Genomic DNA, 21935 nt, shown 5'->3' on the forward strand with positions numbered 1-21935 from the left:
TGGTCAGGGAGATGTTGGAGTAGTTGCTCCAATGTGTCATAGTGCGCTCTATCGTAGCGAGCGAGGAGCGCTTGAGTGTTGGCTATGCGCCATATGTTGGCAGCCTGGGCGGCAACTCGCTTGCCAGAGGTCTCTAACACCTTGGACTCTTTGTCCGGGGGAGGAGCGTCACCTGTCGTTTGCGAGTGTGCCCTCTTGCGAGCATTCGCAACGACAATGGAGTCGAGAGGTAATTGGCCTCGGAAGTAAGTAGGGTCCCCAGGTGCTGATCTGTACTTTTTGTCGATCCTGGGGTTTATCACCCTTGCCCTGGTGGGTTCCTTCAAGATGTCCTTGGCTGGTTTGAGGACCCCTTTCAACATGGGCAGAGTCTTTACATGCCTTTCTGAGGAAGCGAAAGTGTCCATAAGGAAGTCGTCTTCCACGGTGTCAGAGTGAAGCTGCACTCCATGATTATTCGCAGCACGTTCAATAAGAGCGTTGAACGCTGCAGTGTCCTCTGTGGGAGATGTTTTCGCTCCATAGAGTTGTGGGTCCTGTGCATCTAGAGGTGCACTGGGGTCTGCAGGGTCGCCCCAAGTTTGATCAGGGTCCTGTTGGTCATCAGGGTCCATGTCTCCGTGGAAAGGGACTTGGTCATCCATATAGTCTGCCAACGCATCCGTGTGGGAGTCTGTGGGAGAGAATGATAGAGGATCCTGGTAGGGCGAGTCGAAAGATTCGCAAAGCACAGGTTCTGAGTCCACAGGCAGCTTTCTTTTTAGTGGGATCCTGAAAGGGTCCAAGGGTGGCTCCGAAGTTATCCTCCGGTCATGGATAATCATCCTGCCGGTATCGGCGTCGATGTAATGTGACGGAGACGTCTCAGCAGGTGTAACCGTGGTGTGGGTGACCCGTGTCCAGAGTTGGAACATTTTCGGGATCGTGGATGGCGGCAGGCCAAAAGTTATGTTGGCTGGCGCCGAAGAGGCTGCTTGAGCTTTTGGTGGGCCGGAGCCCGACGTGTCCTGGAGGACCGTTTGGGTTTTGCTGCCTTGTGCTGCAACGGTTCGCACTTGAAGCGCTTTCGAGGCCTTAGCGCCGACTAGGGTTGTAGAGGCGGCCGTGGACTTTTTCGGCGCCGGTGGGTCATCGGGTCGAGGGGCGGAGATGGCAGTCGACGTTTTCGATGCAGGAGGCTTTGGTGTTGCCGTGGAAGCGACGTGAGACGCAGCAGGCAGTATGGCCTTTGGTTTAGGAGTCGATGGCGTCGGCGCCGCGAGCCGAGCAGGTTTGATGGCACCGAGGGCCTTTTTCCGTATGCCGACTCCGACATCGTCCGCTTCAAGTTCGGCACCGAAGTCTCGTTTGTTGCGCTCGGTGCCGATGCGTGTCGCTGGCGTCGAAGGTGTGGAAGGCCTCGATCCGACTAGCGCCACTTTCGGTTTCGGTTTCATTTGTACCAGTGCAGCTTTCGGTTTCGGTTTGGTAGAAGGGAAACCAGCCGGTTTAGGTAATAATGGCTGCCGCTGGACGTCCGAGGCCGGGCCCGAGGGCGGGGCCGAAGAACTGCGGGATAGGTCTCGGGTAAGGCCCGAAGGCGATCCCTCGACCGGAGCCATAGACTGTGGCACTGGGCTCTCGTCAGTCTGAACGGGTAGCCCTTGCTCGTCATTGGAGCTACTCTCTTCGGCCCCTAAGGCCTCATCGTCGTCTCCTACCTCGGTGTTGTCTTCATCTCTGCGAAAGAGTGATTCGTCGACGTCGTCCGAACCGGAGTCATGTTCGGAACCGGGATTGGAGGGTAGGATTTCCAATTCCTCGACATCTTCGGCGTTGAAGATGTCTGCCGGGGCCGGTGCCGCGTGCTGCGCTTCGAGTCTCGCCGCTCGTCGATTCCGTAGAGTCTTCTTGGAACGGAACCGGGCACAGGCCATGCATGTCGATTCGTCGTGGTCCGGCGACAAGCATTTGTTGCACACCGGGTGGACGTCGATATGGGGATATTTCGCATTGCATACCAGGCACCTCTTGAATGGTGTCCTCGACTCCATCGTCGGTGTCGTCGATGGTCAGGTGAAAAGCGAAAAGTTGTTTCCAAAGTTAGTAAGCTAACAGGTAGAGTCGAAACCGATCGAGTGAACAGTACCGACGCGAACTAAAGGCCTTTTGGCCTCGATACAAAGTTTTTCCTAACTGGAGTTAAGATAGCACATCCGAACCCAATGGCGGAAAAAAACAATCTGAGGATGGAGAGGATGCCCATGCGCACTGTAGTCCAGGGGAGGAGTCACCTATCCAAGGATACTTCGAAGACTCTTCCAGGACAACAACGTGCAAACATCCGGACCCAACACTAGGCGGCGATCTATGCACAGATATGAATTCAGCAGCCCACATGCCTCGAACTCTCTGATCCTTCTACCCCGCGATCAGATGATTCCCCGAGATCCCCAGGGGTAGCCTCATCCCCTGATCCTGCAGAACCGGATGCCTCTCATGGCCTTGCGGATTTCCGGCAGCGTTGGAGACTCCGAGGCTTATCAGGAGCAGCTCAAAACATCCTGGCAGCAGCATGGGCAGACGGCACCAACAAGCGATACAGATAAGCTTGGTCCAAATGGGAAGGAATCGTGATCCCGTGGGGTGCGAGGTGGTCCACATTTTGAACTTCCTGGACTCCCTGGCCTTGGTGGTTTTGGGGTACGGCACTATTAACTCTTACAGATCAGCAATTTCAGCAGGCCATGACCCTGTGCAGGGTAACGCAGTAGGCGAACATCAGTTTGTCTGCAAACTGATGAGGCATTCGCTTATTCCTGCCACCTTTGCCTAAATATTCTCAGTTATGGGACGTCAACAAGGTGCTATCCCTTTTTAAGTCCTGGCAATCGAATAGGTACCTGTCCAACAAGAACCTTCGGAGAAGCTAGCCATGTTTCTATGCTTGGTCTCTTGTCGGAGAGTCTGACGTGAGTGCCCTGGATCTCCACGGTTGGGTTTTTACTCCTCAAGGAGTCACCTGTCATATTTCCCGCCGCACGATGTCAGACTCCCGGGTGATCTCGTACCCGCCTTTTGATAAACACCCCAAGCTGTGTGTTGTGCGTTGCCTGAAGGCTTATGAGAGTTTGACGGACTAATTTTGCCCCCATGGAGAAAACCAGCTTCTGATTTCTCTTAGGCTGTCTCTTCTCCCACCAGAGTAAGATGGATCCGTTGGTGCGCACTCAGAGGGGCAGTGGCCTACAAGGCTTTTTTTCCTCGGGGCACGCCTCGAAGATATTATCAATGCTGCTGACTGGTCATCACACAATTTAGAAAGGTTCTATTTTAAACGAGTCGTTGACATGGCTTCCCTGGTGGTGGACAAGCTTAATCCGCGCCTCTGGTCCTGCCATAGAATGAAAAATGTCCTAGTAGACACGAAGGAAAGTTTCAATTCTATTAGAGACACTGAGGTGAGGATTATTCCCGCCTGGAATTTCCTGAGGATTCAGTCATCACTCACCCTCGTCTAAGGATCAGCACTACGTATGGATGCATCAGTTATACTTGTAAAGTGTGCCATTGTTCCGAACAATAATTTCCTAGTATAATAATCCTAGTATGCTAATCTTCCTTATGTGCCATGTTCCTTCTGCAAGCTGTGTTAAGTTCTGGTTCATCTCGGTATCCTTTGGCTTCTTATAGGATCCGAGCCTGCAAAAACAGATTAGTGGAATTCGATGAAGGTTGGATGGTCGCAGTCAGGAAAGAGGAGGTATCCCAGCAGCACCGGACCTTTCAGGATGTGCACAGCTGCCTATTGATTGACCTCTGGGACTGACCTTTCCCAGTGTTTCACGGGAAAGAGTTTTTTTCTGCTAAAGTTAAATACTGCTGGTGATGGAAAAAAAAAAAGGAAGTTGAGCATAATCCTCGCCTCCGAATCCTTAATAGAATTGAAACTTTCCTTTGTGTCTACAAGGAAATTTTTCATTGTCGTTCTCTAATCATGAATACAACATTTAAGACCTGCCGTCACAATTCGCCGTAACGGAAATAGAAGTGCATTCTGTGGGTACCAGTTAACTTGAGGTCAATTATACCGTGTGTTACAGCCCTGTTTTTAAATAACTTATGTAACATCCCTGTAGTGACACAACAGCACCCAGTTTCTACGGAAGCTGGAATCCATGGAAGTGCTTAAGCTGGAATGATTTACAACATTCAAGCCTTATTGCTACAATTCGCCTGAACGTTAGTGTATTCTGTTGATCCCACAGATAATGTCTGAAAAATTCCATGGGGTTGTGGCCCATTTTCTAAATCACAAATGTAACATTACCGTAGAGACACTACAGCACTCAGTTGCCACATAAGCTGGAGTCCATGGCTGTGACGAGCTAAGGCTTGAATGCGGCCTCAGGGAGCGGTTTCTCTAATGCGAGGCTAACCACATTGACGCTGACCTCGCATAACCTATTTAATCCGGATATCTGAATGCCCACGTAGCCGCGAGACGTTTCAGTGATGCTTTGTGACACCAAAGTAAAGAACCAGGCTATGCTGCCAGCGCATTCCTTTTTTCCTTACAATAATTTCAGTTTATTCAGTAACTTCACATATTACGGTTTCTTTATTTAGAACCAGATTCATTTGGACGGCTCGTTCTGATAAACAGATGCATATTTAAAGAAGCATCCCACGTGGTAGGGTGAGTAAATCAAATTGGGTGCAGACTAACACTGCTTATAAATATTTAGCAATTTCCATCAACTACCTCAGTTCTTGTGCATTTCTCACAGTGAAAACGACTATTTGACCTTTCAAGGCTGAAACCATTGGGCAAAGGAAAATAATATTTCCTGAACATATGAAGAGCCGGTGGGCCTACATTGTGTAACACGTTTATCTGCATCTACCACTCACAGAAACATGTGTGATTTCAGGTGAGCATGATCACCAAGAGTTTATCTTCATGTTAAAAACACCTTCAATATCTCGGAGTGGTTTTCTCCCCAGTCTATAGGTTGCTCCCAACTGTTCAGATGAAGAGAAGCTATTACGGTTATAACTGGTCTTTTTCTATCTTGGAGCAAAATGTCAACAACTCCATTATATAGCTTGGCATGACTAGACTATCCACGGAAGGACAGTACTGATTCAAACACTGTACCTGTACATTATGGATGGAATTTGGTTCATTCGAAAAATAGTGTCAGACAGGTCAAGATGCTACATAATTGTAGTTGCAATTTGTTAAATTTGTGGTATTCTTTCAAATTTCTTTTTCACCTCTGCATGAGCACTTTTTCAAGCACCTGTATTTTGCACAATGTGGCAACCCCTATACGATAATGTATATACATGTAGTTAACGTCAATACAATTTTGAATTAACCTCAATTGATTTTTATGTTTGTGTGCTGTAATGTTGACACTCTTCTTTACTCAGAAATGGTACTTTACCCTCTTGGATTGGGATTGTAGGACTCTTTTTTTAAAGGGCTGAGGAAAGGGTAAAACAAGGGAGGAGGAATGGATCTACATGACATAGTACGACTTGAGCAGGCCAGAATTGATGCATCACTCTAGAAAATGTGTTTCCTATAAAGATACAACACCCCTTTCCTTCTGTCATTAACCTAGTCTTCTCGTTTTTTCCATCACACCTTTCATCCATTTTCTTTAACAGTGCTGAGATTTACACCTATGAGACCATTTGATTATGTGATATCTGAAATTTGAACTGTTCATGAAAATAGGAGGGATATTTTCCATCACTACTTTTAATATTCAGTTTTTGTCTGTTGTGCTGACTTTAAATGTCTGCTTGTAGCCCGTGAATGCTGCTGTGCTTTAGCTTCAATGGACATCCTCACAAAAAGGCTGACAAGAAGTTGAATTCTAATTATAACTGCTACATTCAGTCCATTGTTCTGTACAGCAATTTCACCCAATTTGAAAAGCTTCTGAGGTCATCAATAAACAATGCTGGTTTAAAAAGTGATGTAGCATTAACAAGCCATAAAACAGCAAAGGAGTACTTACAGTCAGATTTTTCAGACAGCCAGGATACAGCAGCAATATTTTCAGAAAGGGGGTCAGGCTGCAGTATGACAATGTTCAACTGAGCACTCCACTGCACTGTTCAGATAAAAAGGAGAATCAAATCAAACTAATCAAAACAAGGTGTTTGATGAAAGATGGCTGTTTGATCAAGACAAGACATGGAAATGTATTTAAGAAGTGGTTATTTTCATGCACTCGGAAAAAAAAAAAAACTTTTAAAAGGTGCTTTAAACAGTTAAGAAAAGCTTCTTAGCTAGAACAGTTTTCCATAATGGGTATTTTTTTGTCATGCTATGAATGCATGTTTAGGAGTCTGGAGCTGTATGACGAGAACTACGCCTCATTTACCATCAAACTACATTTCCCATTTAAAAGAATACATTTTTGTTTTTTACTTTTCGTAAAATGCAACTCATTTATATAGGAGCCCACCAGTACATAAAATAATGGAATCAAATGCACATGAATAAGCAGTTACCCAACCCCTTTTTTATCAATGTGTAACAAAGTGGTAGAATCCCCTGGAAATCAGGCTCTCATACCCATCACATGCTTCCTCATCATGCAACATCGTCTGCACACACCGCTCTCTGCTAATGCCCCCTGTTAGACCAGGCCCTTTGTGCAGGGTAATCCCCAAACATTTTACCTTCCTCCGCCTATTTTTCTGACATTTTTGTTGGATTTAGGGCTGTGGGCACTTTACTATTGCTAATCCGTGCTAAAGTGCATGTACTCTCTCCTCTAAAACATGGAATGAATGGTTTACACCCGTTTGGCATATCTAATTTACTGGATGTCCCTTGTACAGTGGTATACCATATACCCAGGGCCTGTAAATTAAATGCTACGAATGGGCCTGCAGCACTGCTTGTGCCACCCACAGGCATAGCCTTTCAATCCTGTCTCAAGCCTGCCACTGCAGGGCCCGTGTGTGTGTGCAGTTAACTGCCACTTTGACTTGGCATTTAAAACTACTCCCAAAGCCTTAAACTCTTTTATTACACATAGGTAATGCTTAAGGTAGGCCCTAGGTAGCCGTATGGGCAGGGTGCTGTTTAAGTAAAGGGCAGAACAGATGCCTTATGTGTGGCATGCCCTGGTAAAGACAAACAGCCTATTTTGTTTCTTCCTGCTGTGAGGCCAACTCCTCTCATATGCTAGTATTGGGAACTAACTCCCTAATATGTACTGAAGTGGCAATTCCTGATCAGAAAGGAGTGGCGATTTTTTGTTTGATATGTTTAGAATAAAGGGGATACATCAGGTGTAGTTGGAGATTACATTACTATTTTAGAAATGCCACTTTTAGAAAGTGCAAAAAGAACTATTGATGGACAGAATGCAGAACAATGTCATACATTCACCAGTACAGAGATCTGGGCCTAAATCCATTGTTTTTTTGCTCGCCATGCCATTCCAGTTTGGACCCAGCCATATGCAAATCAGTCTTGACCCTGTGCCCAATGGGAACAGTCCAGCCCGAACTGCCAGGCCAGTTCCTCCCTGGACTGAAAACAAGCATCCTAGGACTGGTTTCGGGGTTTCACCCCTCTTCAGCCAGGATAGCTTGATTCCAGTGGCATGGAGAGCACGGGACTCACGTCCGAGCATATATCCGTCCCACTCGGGGTGACAAATGCAAAAATAACTATTGATGGACAGAATGCAGAACAACGTCATACTTTAGAAAGTGGGCATTTTCTCTGTGCTTATGACTCTTTATGCTTTTCAGCCTGACTCCAATACAAGTCTAGGCCTGGGTGACAGCTACACTTGGGGCATACTTTTCAGACATCTACAAACAAGGAAGGGCTGAGTGTAACAGGGGTTACATCTACATACTGATGGTCTTACTGGGCTGGGAGGGGGCGTTCACACTTTACATTTATATCGGCTGTATCCTGCCCTCACACAAAAGGCGGTTTACCCCCTACTCACACCAGGATCGGGGCTGGGTTGAAAGGGGAGCGTTACGCACTTGAAAGGGTTCCTTTGAAGTCACCCCTTGATCAAAGTACAAATTAGTACAGGGGCTCTGACCCCATGTTTTTAAGACAATGCATGAGACTTGTAACCAGACGCTGCTAGCACTACAAACTGCCAGAGGACTGCTGTGTTGCCAGGCGGGACCACCATTGGGACTACCATTTTGTACTGTGCCTTCGCGAGATGCTGGCTCACCATATACTATAACAAAAAGAGGCATAGTATGTAGTGAGTCCAGTGGATCTCCAGAGGTTGTACAAAGGCTTGATAGCCCTAATGTTCTACTTTGTGATAGTGTGGGCGAACAATTAGGCGTAGCAGTGGGTGATGTTAATGTTTTGCTGTACACTCAGTGGCAATAAAATGAGACACACAATTAATAAATCCGAGACCAATTTACAAAAATAGCACGTTGGTATATTTATTTACTAAGACTACAAAACTATCATAGAGGCAAATATGTTTTTAAATAAAAATACTTTTCAGTTTCAAAAGTGAACACAGTGCAATTTGCAGTCTTTGCAATGTTAGCCTATAGAGGAAAACAATTATGCTGTTTTGAAGGTAAGAACACAACATACAGCTCCAGTCTTCGGGTGTAGGGTCAGCAGAGGGCAAGGTTCATGCAAGCACCAACACTGCACCACCAGCGGCACAGGGACAGCCAGGTGCAGAGTGCACATATGGCGTCGGGCGCCCAATGCAAGTAAATGGAGTAACTTGGTTTTGAAAACAGGCTGCAGGAGTCAAACCGGAGGTTTCATGAAGAACACCAGCAACAGTAGAGGAAAGTTGGGATGCTGTGGGTCACAGGGACACCATCGATCTAGTTCCTCAAGGGTCAAGGGTATCCTTTTACATTCGGTTTCTCTTACTGCACCAAGGCAGGTTCTTCAGTTCCCATGCCCAAGGTTACCATTTACTAGGGTTTACAGGGGGGCTAAAGTTGCCAATTGGGGAATAGTTTTATGCAAGAACCACTGGCACAGGGAACCTGGTTAGCAGGGACCCTGTGCACTACAATTGAGACCAACCCGTTTTCCAGGCATAAACATGTCAAAAGAGGCCCTTACTCACAGCCTTAATGTGCTGGGCTGCTGCTTGCTGCCTTTTTGCCGTGTCCTACTAGTGCTCTCCAAGGGTGTTTTGGGTTGCCCTTCCCTATACCAGGAAGTCTCGGGCCCTGAAAAACTTCCTCCGCACAACCAACTTTGTGGAGAGGTGTGGCTCACTGGTTAGAGGCGGCAGACCCGTAAGCAGAGAATAGGCCAGGGACCAGGGTTCAATTCCCGACGCGGCAGGGTCGTGGACCAGGGTCAAAACGGACTCGATAATTCTCGCCTCGGTACCTACTCTAACCAGGAACACACTCGGCAACTCTGGGCATTAAGCTTGCCTCATCTCTACAACGGCCCCCCACAGACGCGGGGATGCCTGGTTTCACCTTGGAGATACCCAGAAAGGGACCATCTCACAGGGATAGCCAGGACGGGTTCCCCAGCGGTCTACAGCGCCGGGACGCCCCGTTGCTGGGGCAGCTGTGCGCTTTACAAGTCTACAACTGCTGATTTGCCACAACCCACTGTGGGTCCTTGCACCAAGTATCCAGACCAATCTGTGCTGAAATGCAATACTGCAGCGTGTGTCAACTAGAGAGCATTGGGGCTGATCACGGATTAGCTGTTCCCTGCAAAACCTGCACCGCCAAAGATCATTGCCTGTTGTGCTGCCATATCGCGTGCTCAAATTCCTTCCTGAACCCTGCACCGAGGAAATCCTTGCGAGCACAGCTCTACCTGCTTACCGTGACTACCGTAGACATCTTCAGAGCGCCGGTCGTCCCCAAGGGCGGAGCCAACTCTGCATGCAAGCAGAGTTGGGTTTAGGTGGGACCTGGGCTCTCCTTTCTTGGGAGACGAGACTACCCTCGACTCCTGAGCCGTCAAGAGTTTGAGACACTTTCTTCCAAGTATGCTGGCACAGAATTATTATTCTGGCATTTAGTCAATGTGATACTTTCCTGAAAATGTTTTTCCCCGCTGCCTTTAAAGCATTTTTTTATATACCAGCTCTCCTACAATGTGACATTATCCATCTCCGCGCAGGTTAACGATCTATGGTTACTTTTTTTTCTTGTGGGAACTTTAAAGACATCAACGTGCACTCTTGTAAGAAAGTGGCTCTGTATATACTGCACCAAAGTAAGGTTCAGTGTGCACAGTCCACAGAGGTTTGGCAGAGGCTAAAGGTAGATATAACCTTACTCTCTAAAGTGGTAGCTTGGTCGCGCAGTAAGGCAGTATCAGCAGGCAGTGTAAAGCATTTGTTGTACACACTCAATCAGCAAATGGTCTCACAATCTCAAGAACTGAACTCTAGGCCAATTGTTTCGTATATAAAAATATATAGTTATTTTATTTTAGAACCACAAGTAAGTATCAAATACTTTCTCAGAATGAAATGCTCTAGTTGAGTACTTTCAATAAGCAATAGACTTTTAAATGCAATAGTTACAGTTGTTGCAATAGGCAACACAATTCAAACACAATTATAACATTGAGCTCAAAGGGAATTTTTAAGTAAATGCAATTTCAATTACTTTGCGTATGATTTTCTTACTCCGGGTTGAATCCTAGATTCAGCCCTGGTGCATTTCCTGTAAACAGTTGAAAGAAAACCGTTTTTGTTACACAGGCGAGTTTTAAGGAATATTTGTATGTTTCAAAAATCGACAATTAGAAGAATTTCTGGCAAAAAACAGGCAATGTTATCCTATGGAGGAAAATCAAGTTATCGGTAAGTACAGTTGTAATTATTTTCAGGATCAGTGCTGGGCACCAAGATCCAGCACTGGGATCTCTCCTGATAACAGGCGAGTAATTTTGTTTGTTGATTGGGCGATTTTTAGTGAATATTTTAAAGTTTCAAAACTCGACACTTAAAAGAATTTGAGTGAAACCAATCAATGTTACCCTAGGGAGAAAATGTAGGTTATCTGCTTTCAGGTAAGTACTCGACTGGCAGAGTTAAGGTTCTGGGCATAGACTCTGGTGTCTCCCAGGGTCAGGTAGGTACAGTTGGTACACCCTCAGCGGCACAGGGGCAGCCGGGTGCAGAGAGAGAGTTAGGCCCAATGTTAGCCTAGGACGGGCAAGGTGTGAGAAAGTGGCTCTGTATATACCTCTACTCAAGGGAGTCCCAGGGGCTTAGAGCCAAAAGGTAGCCAGGTCCTCCGGGGTTGGTGAGGTTGCTGGCCACAAGAGATGCCGGGTTGGAGCAGGAGCAGGTTCGAGGGTCGACAGGCCAGTAGGGATGGGGACAAAGCAGTTGGTGTCTTCCTCTTTTTAGCAGCTGCAGGACAGGTCTTTTTTCTTGCTCTTCTTTGTAGTTTTGAATCTGGAATCTGGGGAAGGAAGGTTCCGGGTGACCCTAAATACTAGATTTAGGGGCGTTACAGGTAGGTGAAGGGCAGGGACCAATGGGTCCCTGTCCTCCGGTGGGTACACCCCCATCCGGCCTCTCCTGTGGGAGGGGGGCAGTAGCCTAATCCTGATATGGTAGGGCTCCCCATCTTCAAGATGGCGAGAGCCCAGAGATGTGCTTCACCTCGCCTCCCCCACCTGAGGGGTGGGGTTGGCAGGCTGGCACATCCCCTGTCCTTATTTGGGGTTTCCGGCCAAAGCTTCCCGCCAGAGTGGGGTGTTGCAGTGGCCTGGAGAAGCTCACAGAGGCCTTTGAAGCTTCCCCCTGCCCATCCTGGGGGAGGAGATTTAGCACCTCGCCCAGGATGTGCATTATTGCAGGCCCAGGAGAGCAGGGGCTCTCCTACCCAGGGGTCCAGCAACATGTCTGCTGGGTGGCAGCCTAGGCAGCCTCTCAGACCAGACGTGGATTGTAGGTTAGGCTTCAGTGCTCAGGAATGGACCTGGGCACTGTAGGGGCACAGGGCTCCTGCTCCTGTGCCCACACCATTGGCATAAGGCACCCAGCTAGAGGGGTGGCTGATGTATGCCATGGCAGTGTAGGTGATGGGCATGGCACACAGGGATGTGTTCTCAAAACTGAGCGACGTCTCGCCCCAACCAAATGCACAGCTAAATTACGCCTTTGTGGCGATCAAATAATTATTCCACATTTATCTCTGTAAACCTGTTCATCCAAATATATGAATCACTTATTTCAACTTTTTCAATTTTATATATATCCACACGTGGAATGGAATGCAAATTTTCTGTTTTCTGATGTTCAAGGTGGGCCATCCGAACCTCTTCCAAAAACATGAATGACGCAAATTCATCCAACACAGTATTTTATTTGTATAAAACCCAATGCATTTCGGGCCTAAATTGCCCTTCGTCAGGGGTCACTGTAATAACAAGCAAAACAAAAAAAGCAAAACATTAAAAATCATCACTTAAAGCCATAATTATACGTAGTGTAACATTACTAATCTACGGTCGAAATTTGTTTTATTTCAAACTCCATTACAAAGTGCAATACGCGTTTTGCCCCCATAAACATCCCTCAAAAAATAATGTGCAATTCTAAACCAATAAACCCTACGTGCAACGTAAACTGTTACCCCAAGTCTATTGTAACTCACTTTTGTACCCGCGGGACAATACTCCATCTGGTATAGGAAACTGTGATTCAAACAGATCATGCCACATGAGTCTTATGCTCTATCGCCCCGATTAACTCAAGCTGTTTTTTCTCATTTTTCCTTGCATGCTCAAACTGCCTTACACTTTCTATAAGCCTCACTTAACCTTCCTTTCCCCTCATATATAACCCAATCCTTCGCTATTTCTAACCTCACCCTCACACTTTCACTCGCACATATCTCCACACTATAACGTGCTATTCTCCCCCCACTTGAGTTATTCCATACATTCACCATAACTTCCGGTCAGCCCTATCTAAACATTGCTATTATCGTTCGAAATGAGCGATAATAGCAATGTTTAGATAGGGGTGACTGGAAGTTATGGTGAATGTATGGAATAACTCAAGTGGGGGGAGAATAGCACGTTAAGGCAGTTTGAGCATGCAAGGAAAAATGAGAAAAAACAGCTTGAGTTAATCGGGGCGATAGAGCATAAGACTCATGTGGCATGATCTGTTTGAATCACAGTTTCCTATACCAGATGGAGTATTGTCCCGCTGGTACAAAAGTGAGTTACAATAGACTTGGGGTAACAGTTTACCTTGCACTTAGGGTTTATTGGTTTAGAATTGCACATTTTTTGAGGGATGTTTATGGAGGCAAAACGCGTATAGCACTTTGTAATGGAGTTTGAAATAAAACAAATTTCGACCGTAGATTAGTAATGTTACACTACGTATAATTATGGCTTACAGTGATAATTTTTAATGTTTTGCTTTTTTTTTTATTGTTTTGCTGGTTATTACAGTGACCCCTGACGAAGGGCAATTTAGGCCCGAAATGCATTGGGTTTTATACAAATAAAATACTGTCTTGGATGAATTTGCGTCATTCATGTTTTTGGAAGAGGTTCGGATGGCCCACCTTGAACATCAGAAAACAGAAAATTGGCATTCCATTCCACGTGTGGATATATATAAAATTGAAAAAGTTGAAATAAGTGATTCATATATTTGGATGAACAGGTTTACAGAGATAAATGTGGAATAATTATATGATCGCCACAAAGGCGTAATTTAGCTGTGCATTTGGTTGGGGCGAGACGTCGCCCCAGTTTTGAGAATGCTCTTACTCAGGTGCCATTTGGGCAGGGCACCTCACCAATCTGCACGCACTCTGTTGAAATAATGGACAAGACTCAGAGGAATAATAAGATGGTGTGCATCCCTTACCCCTAAAAGTTGAATTCACACAGGGCTGTGTGTCATGTCGACTTTGTTTTAGTCTTGCACCCAAACATTCACCCTGCAAAGGCTGTGTGTGTGTGTAAGGGTACAGGGCCTCTAAGGGTGGCACAAGGAGTGCTGCAGCCCTTAGAGGCCTTCCCTGGTCACAAGGCCCTGGGTACCTAGGGTACCATTTACCAGGGGCTGACATGTGGCCAGGGTAAGCCAATTTGGGTTTGGTTTGATTTAGGGAAGGAACATAGGCCCTGGGCACCTGATTGGCAGGAGTCCAGGGCACACTCAAAGTACATTCAGCAAAAAGTGGGGGCATACCATGCAAGAAAGATGGCACTTTCTCACACAAGGGGCCTTTGGTTGGTGGCTGCTAGCAGGCAGGCCACGCGGCTGTGGGAGCTGGGCTCCTGGTCACTCACACAGGGCAAGTGGGGAAGTAAGATAGGATAGAGGTTGCACTTCAAAGGGGGGAACTCGGGCGGCTGGGTGCAGGGTGCTTTTGAGCCGTCGGGCGCTCAATGTATTTCAATGGAGAAACAGCAAGATGAACAAAGGCTGTAAGCTCGGGGACGGATATTCTTTAGGTGCGACCACCACTTCGAGAGGTAAGTTGGGAAGCTGTAGGTTAGGTAATCACCCAGGAGCTGGGCACAGGGGGCCGCAGGGCGCTCGGTACAGGTTTGTCTTTTCGTGTCGGGATCTCTTACCCTCTGCTGGCCACGGTTGGTGGGGTCCCTGGTTGTGAGGCTGCAGGCGTGTTCCGGAGCGCCGAGGAGGGTCCTTGGGTGGTGGATTCTTGGTCGCAGTCGCTGAGGGGGGGGGGGGTGGGGGGGGCGTTCTCATGGTCTTTGTTCACTCAGGCACAGGCCGGGCTCGGCGGGTGCAGAGTGTGCTGGATTCGCGGTTCCTGGCTGGCACCTGGAGTTGTTTGAGCAGAAACCACTACTAGTGGGAGTCCCAGTCTTGGTAGATGAGCAACGCAGTCAGGTCCTCCGGGGTTTGAGGTTGCTGACCATTGGAGACGCCGGGATTTAGCAGGTTCGAGGGTCGACAGGCCTGTATGGCTGGGGCCAAGTCAGTTGGTGTCGTCCTCTTGTTAGCAGCTGCACGGCAGGTCTTTCTTGTTTTGGAATCTGAGGAAGGAAGGTTCAGGGTGCCCCTAAATACTATATTTAGGGGCGTTACAGGTAGGTAGAGGTCAGGGACCAATGGGTCCCTTCCCTGGGGTGGGTACACCCCCTATCCTGCCAGTCACCAGTGGGAGGGGGGCAGGAGCCTAGTCCTGATTGGGTAGGTCTCCTCATCTTCAAGATGGCGAGAGCCCGGAGTTGGGCTTCACCTCGCCTCCCCCACCTGAGGGGCGGGGTTGGCAGGGCTAGCACATCCCTTGTCCTTACTTGGAGTTTCCGGCTAGTCTTCCCGCCAGAGTGGGGGTCAGTACCGGTGGGGGCCAGTTGCTGAGCTTCCCCCTGCCCATCATGGAGGAGGAGACCTAGCACCTCGCCCAGGATGTGTATTGTTGCAGGCCCAGGAGAGCAGGGGGCTCTCCACCCAGGGGTCCAGCAACAGGTCTGCTGTGTGGCAGCCTAGGCAGCCTCTCAGACATGACGTGGATTGTAGGTTAGGTTTCAGGGGGCATCTCTAAGATGCCCTCTGTAGTGCTTTGTACATTAAATCCCACACTGGCATCAGTGCGGGTTTAATGTGCTGAGAAGTTGGATACCAAACTTCTCAGTCTTCAGTGTTGCCATTATGGTGCTGTGGAGTTCGTGTTTGACAAGCTCTCAGCACCATGTACTCTTAAATGGCAGCACTGCACTTACAGTGCCCAGGAATGGACCTGGTTACTGTAGGGGCACAAGGCTCATGCTCCTGTGCCCACACCACTGGCATAGGGCACCCAGTTAGAGGACTTGCTGATGTATGCCAGGGCAGTGTAGGTGGTGGGCGTGGCACACAGGGATGTGTGCAGTGTCGACTCTTTGTTTTGTCTTGCCACCAGACACTCAGCCTGCAAGGGCAATGTGTGTTCGGGTACAGGTCCTTTAAGGTGGCACAAATAGTGCTGCAGCCCTTAGAGGCCTTCCCTGGTCACAAGGCCCTGGGTACCTATGGTACCATTTACCAGGGGCTGATGTGTGGCCAGGGTTTGCCAATTTGGGTTTTAGGGAAGGAACATAGAACCTGGGCACCTGATTGGCAGGAGTCCAGGGCACACTCAGTCAAAGTACATTCAGCAAAATGTGGGGGCATACCATGCAAGAAAGATGGTACTTTCTCACAGTAAGGTACTGCTGGGACACTGTAGGAAGCTGGCTCTTTATAGGATATATGCCACAAAGTAGTTATATTGTGCAAAGAGTCCAGAGATTCCCCCAGAAGTGTACAGGGCTCAATGTAACCCCAAAGTGCTCTATATGTGGTAGTGCAGTCGATCAGCCTTACACCTAACAGAGGAGTGCGAGACATTTGCTATACACACAGCGGTGTCAGTGTCGATCTCTAAGGGTTAAGGGAAGTATGGGAGGGCCTAAGGCGGAGCTTGCCAGGCTCCAAGATGGCTGCTTGTTGAGCTTGCTCCGCTCGGCGTCTTCATCAATCAGCTATAATTTGCATCACGGGCCCGCCGACTGTATTCCAGCCAGGATTGAGTGGGGCACAACAGTTTGACCCCTAGATCGGCCGGCAACCTGGGCCCTACGCCCACTATACATGGTCAAGTGACCGCCGTATGTGGCGCAGCAAGGGGTACAGTGCGGCTTCCCTGGAGGCATTGGACCGCTGTCTGCTCGTACCTTGAAGAACATGGAACAATTCTACGTTTCACGGGTTGCCCCCTGCGCTGTAGACCCCGACCGGCTGAGTGGCCCGCCATGAGAGTTCGCTTGGCTCCGTGAGGTGGGACTGTCTGCTGCGCGGGCCACTAGGTGCAGCAATTAATTGAGCCCCGGGTGACTGCCTGCTGTGGGCCTTACGTTTGCTGCCTCAGGAGCGGCTGTTGGATTTTCCTGGAGCCCGGTGCCATTCTGGCGGGGAGTGCGGCGCTGCTGCCCACAAGCCCTACCCAGTGCCCTCCAGCACCCCCTCACCCTGCTTGAACCGGTATATTGCGGCCCGGTGCCGGAGACCGGGTGTCCGCTCGAGCTTGCCTGCTGTCTGGGTGCCTCTGTGAGCCCTCGTGCTGAGGCATGAAGCATTGGGAGGGCCACCATCCATACGAAGTGACCGGGCAAAAAAAAAAAAAGGGGGGGGGGAGGGGCTTTCATCTGCAACTTGCCCCCCCCCCCCACCCCTTCCTCATCTGAAGCAAGTACCTGCAGTGATCTCAGCCGTATCCTTATCTCAGCACCGGGTTGGAGTGCGGCGCACTGTTGGCCTGGGAAGAGGGTGTCTTTGTCTCTGGACTATGCTGATTGTTCCTTGATAGACCCCACTGGCGCAGGCAGAGTTCACTGTCGACGCCAATCTTCTCAGCGTGGAGGGACGCCTGCTGGATGCCCTTGGCATGAAACTAGTATTTTCTCCACCTCTAGATTGGATCAACTCCTGGTTGCACCGCACATCACCTTGCGACTGCGCTGGGAGGACTCCTGGTTGTCTACGTCATGTATTACTACCCTAATTGAGTTGGCAACAATTCCATTATGGGCAGCCAGACAAAACTCAAAGTTGAACTTCAAACAACGTAAATCTAGACACAGTGTCGAGGCCTTTGAGACGTCGGTGACCGGATCTGGGGAGGAGTCTGAGGCCACGAGTGGTGATATCAAGCAGATCTTGGCCACTATGCAAAAAAGCCTTTCAACTATTGACGGCAGAATTGACTCACTATCATACAGAATGGACCGTATGTCTGAAAGATTAGACAAGCAGCGGAATGCCTAGATATGTCAGAACGGCATATCGCGGAGGTCGAAGAGGTGCAAACCGAGGCATGCAACACCCAGAGGCAGATGGAAAAGGTATTAGCGGCGCTCCAGGATAAGGCTGAGGACATGGAAGCCAGATCCAGGTGTAGCAACTTGAGTATCACTGGCCTTCCGGAATCCACGGCTACTGAGATCATGTAAGTTTTTGTGGAGAGATTTGATGGGTGCATCTATGTTCGTGGTGGAAAGCACGAACTGGTCCTTGGGCACCCGACCTGCCCCAGGTGCGCCTTCACGCCTCTTCATTGCAAAGCTACTCAACTACAGGGACACAGACGCTGCTCTTATTGCTCCAGAAAATTTGGAGAGTTAAGATATGAAGTTTCCTCACTCTCACTATTTCCAGACTTCACTCTTAAGGTTCAAGAAGCTAGCAGGCAATTTGTCCCAATGAAACGCAAGCTGATGGAACAGCATATCGAATACGTGATGCCATATCCAGCAAGACTAAGGGTGGTAGGTAACGGCTCAGAGAAGATCTTCACGGACCCAAAGTCTCTTCAAAAGGCCCTCAAAGAATGGAGGATGGGGGAACAGAATCAGGAAGCCTCAAACTCTGGAGAGGGGGCTGCGGGCTAGAGTGGAAATTTGGATGACAATGACTAGTTTGATGACATGGCCTTACTGTTTCTGTATTTGCCTCTCTAATCCTATTTTGTTGTTTCAGATTCCTGTATAACAGGGTTGTTTAGTCTGTAACACTTAATATTTAATCTACAGTTGGAGTCTTATGATATGGGTTGAGAGACAAACTGCTGCGAGCGCTGCCATGTAAGTGGCGCAGATTTTTCCCCATGTGGCATGATCCTGTCCCCAGATTGCCGGCTTCTGAAATCCAATATTTCAAGAGCTGGGAGAGGCGATAGGAACTCTGCTTGCCCCTGACCCTCTAGGGATATACAAAACCTCTACCAAAAAATGTTCGGAAACTCATCGGTCTGGGTTTCCTCTTAGTAAAGCGGCAGATAGTGTTGCGCTGGGAACGAGGTCCTCCTCCCTCAAAGTCTGAGTGGGAAAGAGACATGATTTTTTATAATATACAGCCTGAAATATTCAGTGAGCTAATGCCCCCGCAAAGCCGCCCAAAAAGCTTATGGGGTTTGTATAAACAATATCTCCTGATACGGAATGTGGATGGGTCGAATGAGGTTTAGTTTCATTGAACCAAATTAAGGTACTCAAGCAAGGGTGTGATGATTGTAGGAAGCTGGCTCTGTATATACTATACCAAAGTGAGGTATGGTGTGCACAGAGTCCAATGGAACCCCAAAGGTAGGCAGAGGTAAAGTTTGAACCTCTCTATTTGTGGTAGTTTGGCCGAGCAGTAAGGCAGTATCAGAGGACAGTGTTAAGCATTTATTGTACACTCTCAGTCAGCAAATTAATTCACACTCACTTAACTTCAGACCAATTGTTTTAGTATAAAAATAATCTGACACAAGTAAGCAATAAATACTTTACAGTAGTAATGCAATTGAAATAGTTTGAATGCTAATTGTATATGTACTTTGGATTGATTTACAGTATGGATGCAGAGAAATGTAATACTTCGTAAATGCAGCGCACAGACTTGAATAGGCTTTTTAGTAAATCAGCAGGTAAGTAACTTTTGAGATTACTATGCTTACACAGAGTAGTATACCTAGATACTACTCTGGGACATTTCCTGAAAACAGGAAAGTAAAATCGTTTTTGTTAGATTAAGCAATTTTAAACTCCACACTTAAAAACCTTTCACAGAAAACAGTCAATTTTATCCTATGGAGGAAAAGAATATGCTACTAACCAGTATGCATCTGTTCTTGGCATGTAGAGCTGTAGATCTACACACTTGTGCATAGATCGCCATCTGGTGTTGGACCCGGATGTTTGCAGTTTGTCTTTCCTCTTGGAAAGTCTTTGGAAGTCACGAGGTCGGTGACTACTCCTATGGATCGTATTGCGCATGGGCTTCGGCTCCATCCTCAGATTGTTTTTCGCCAGCAGGGAAAGATGGAGCGTAGTAATAACAGTGAAGATGCCCATGTGTGTGTTATCTAAATAAGATAGACTGGAACAGATACAGGTAGCCGGGGAGGCGGGTGGGCGCGTGTAGTTCTGCAGCTCTACATGCCAAGAACAGATACATACTGGTAAGTAGCATATTCCGTTCGAGGCATATGCGCCGCAAATTACACACTTGTGCATAGATTATATAGCAGTACCCATAGTTAGCGGCGACCACCCGTATCTGTTGCAGTGATTTGAAACAATGTTTTGAGTACAGCCTGGCCCACACTAGCTTGTTGCTTAGTTTGCACATCTACACAATAGTGTTTGGTGAAAGTGTGCGGTGTTGACCATGTAGCTGCTTTGCAGATATCATCTAATGGGATGTTTCCTAAGAATGCCATGGAAGCTCCTATTTTTCATGTAGAATGGGCTTTAGGGGGAATGGATAGCGTTTGCTTTGCTTTGTGGTAGCAGATTTGAATGCATTTTACAATCCACCTAGGTATCCCTGATTTTGAGATTGGGTTGCCTTTGTGTGGTGGAGAGAAAGAGACAAACAGTTGTTTGGTCTTACGGAAAGGTTGTGTTCTTTGGATGTAGTAGAGTAAGGCTCGTTTGACATCTAGTCTGTGAAGAGCCCTTTCTGCAACGGTCTGTGGTTGCGAGAAAAATACTGGTAGTTCTACTGTTTGGTTTAGGTGAAAAGGAGAAAAGACTTTAGGGAGGAATTTTGGGTTGGTACGGAGAACAACCTTGTTGTGGTGCATTTGGAGAAAAGGTTCTTGAATGGTAAGTGCTTGTATCTCACTGACCCTTCTAAGGGAAGTGATGGCTACAAGAAAAGCGGTTTTCCATGGTAGGAATTGTAGTTCGCATTTGTGCAGAGGTTCGAAGGGAGGCCCCATTAGCCTTGTGAGAACGATATTTAAGTTCCACACAGGTGAGGATGGCACTCTGGGGGGAATTATTCTTTTAAGGCCTTCCATGAAGGCTTTAATGGCAGGTACTCTGAAGAGTGATAGATGTTGCCTGTTTTGTAGGTAAGCTGCAATAGCTGCGAGGTGTAGTCGAATGGACGTATAGGCTAGATTGCACCTTTGTAGGTGGAGTAAGTAGCCTACGATGTGTTGAATGGACACGTCCAATGGATTGATGGTGTTAGGGCAATAAACAACAAAACGTTTACACTTGGCGGCGTAGCACGCCCTAGTGGTAGGTCTTCTAGCTTCTCTGATGACGTTCATACAGTCAGGGGGAAGATTTAGGTACCCGAAATCTAGGATTTCAGGAGCCAGATCGCATGGTTGAGCTGAGCTGGGTCCGGGTGTCTGATCTCTCCATGGTTCAGGGTTAAGAGGTGTGGAGAGAGGTGTAGTTTTTGGTGCGGTACTACAGATAGTTCCAGCAGTGTGGTATACCACGGTTGTCTGGCCCACATTGGAGCTACTAGTGTGAGGGAGTGTTGTTGTAGTTTGCGCACCACTATTGGAATGAGTGGGAGAAGCAGAAAAGCGCACACAAATCTGCCTGACCAGTTCAACCATATCGCATTTCCTTTGGACAATGGGTGTGGGTATCTGGCGGCGAAGCTTGGGCATTTGGCGTTTTCGTGGGTGGCGAAGAGGTCTATCTGTGGATGTCCCCACATTTGAAAGTACGGGTGAAGAACTTGCGGGTGAAGCTCTCACTCGTGGATCTGTTGTGTCTGTCTGCTGAGCAGATCTGCCACTGTGTTTTGGACTCCTGGGACATGCAGAGCTAGGAGAAAGATTTTCTGGGTTATGGCCCATCTCCATATGCTCTGTGCTAGTTGAGAGAGCTGTGGAGAGTGTGTGCCACCTTGTTTTTGAACATCATACACGGCTGTCATGTTGCGGATCAGGACTGCCTTGCCTGAAATCTGGGTTTGAAAAGATTTTAGGGCTAAGAAGATTGCTAGTAACTCCAGATGGTTGATATGGAGTAACTTTTGTTGAGGTGTCTATTTGCCCTGTATGGTGAGATGTAATAGATGAGCTCCCCAGTCGGAGAGCGATGCGTACGTTGTCAGTACTATTTGAGGAACCGGGTCCAGGAACAGTCAACCTTTGGAAAGGTTTGTGGTGTTCCACCACTGCAGAGAGCGATGGGTGTGACCGCCTAC

General features: G+C 47.7%; 1 protein-coding gene across 1 annotated transcript in view; it reads right to left on the reverse strand.

Moving 5' to 3' along the window:
• Positions 1–21935, reverse strand: part of WDR75 (WD repeat domain 75) — a 226571-nt gene that overhangs the window by 75436 nt on the left and 129200 nt on the right. Inside the window, exon 16 of the mRNA XM_085648822.1 lies at positions 6015–6110. Within this exon, the coding sequence (XP_085504948.1) occupies positions 6015–6110 (96 nt within the window). The remainder of the gene's footprint in view (positions 1–6014; positions 6111–21935) is intronic.

Source organism: Triturus cristatus, chromosome 3_2 (assembly GCF_964204655.1).
Source record: "Triturus cristatus chromosome 3_2, aTriCri1.1, whole genome shotgun sequence".
In the NCBI taxonomy this organism is placed as follows: Eukaryota; Metazoa; Chordata; class Amphibia; order Caudata; family Salamandridae; genus Triturus; species Triturus cristatus.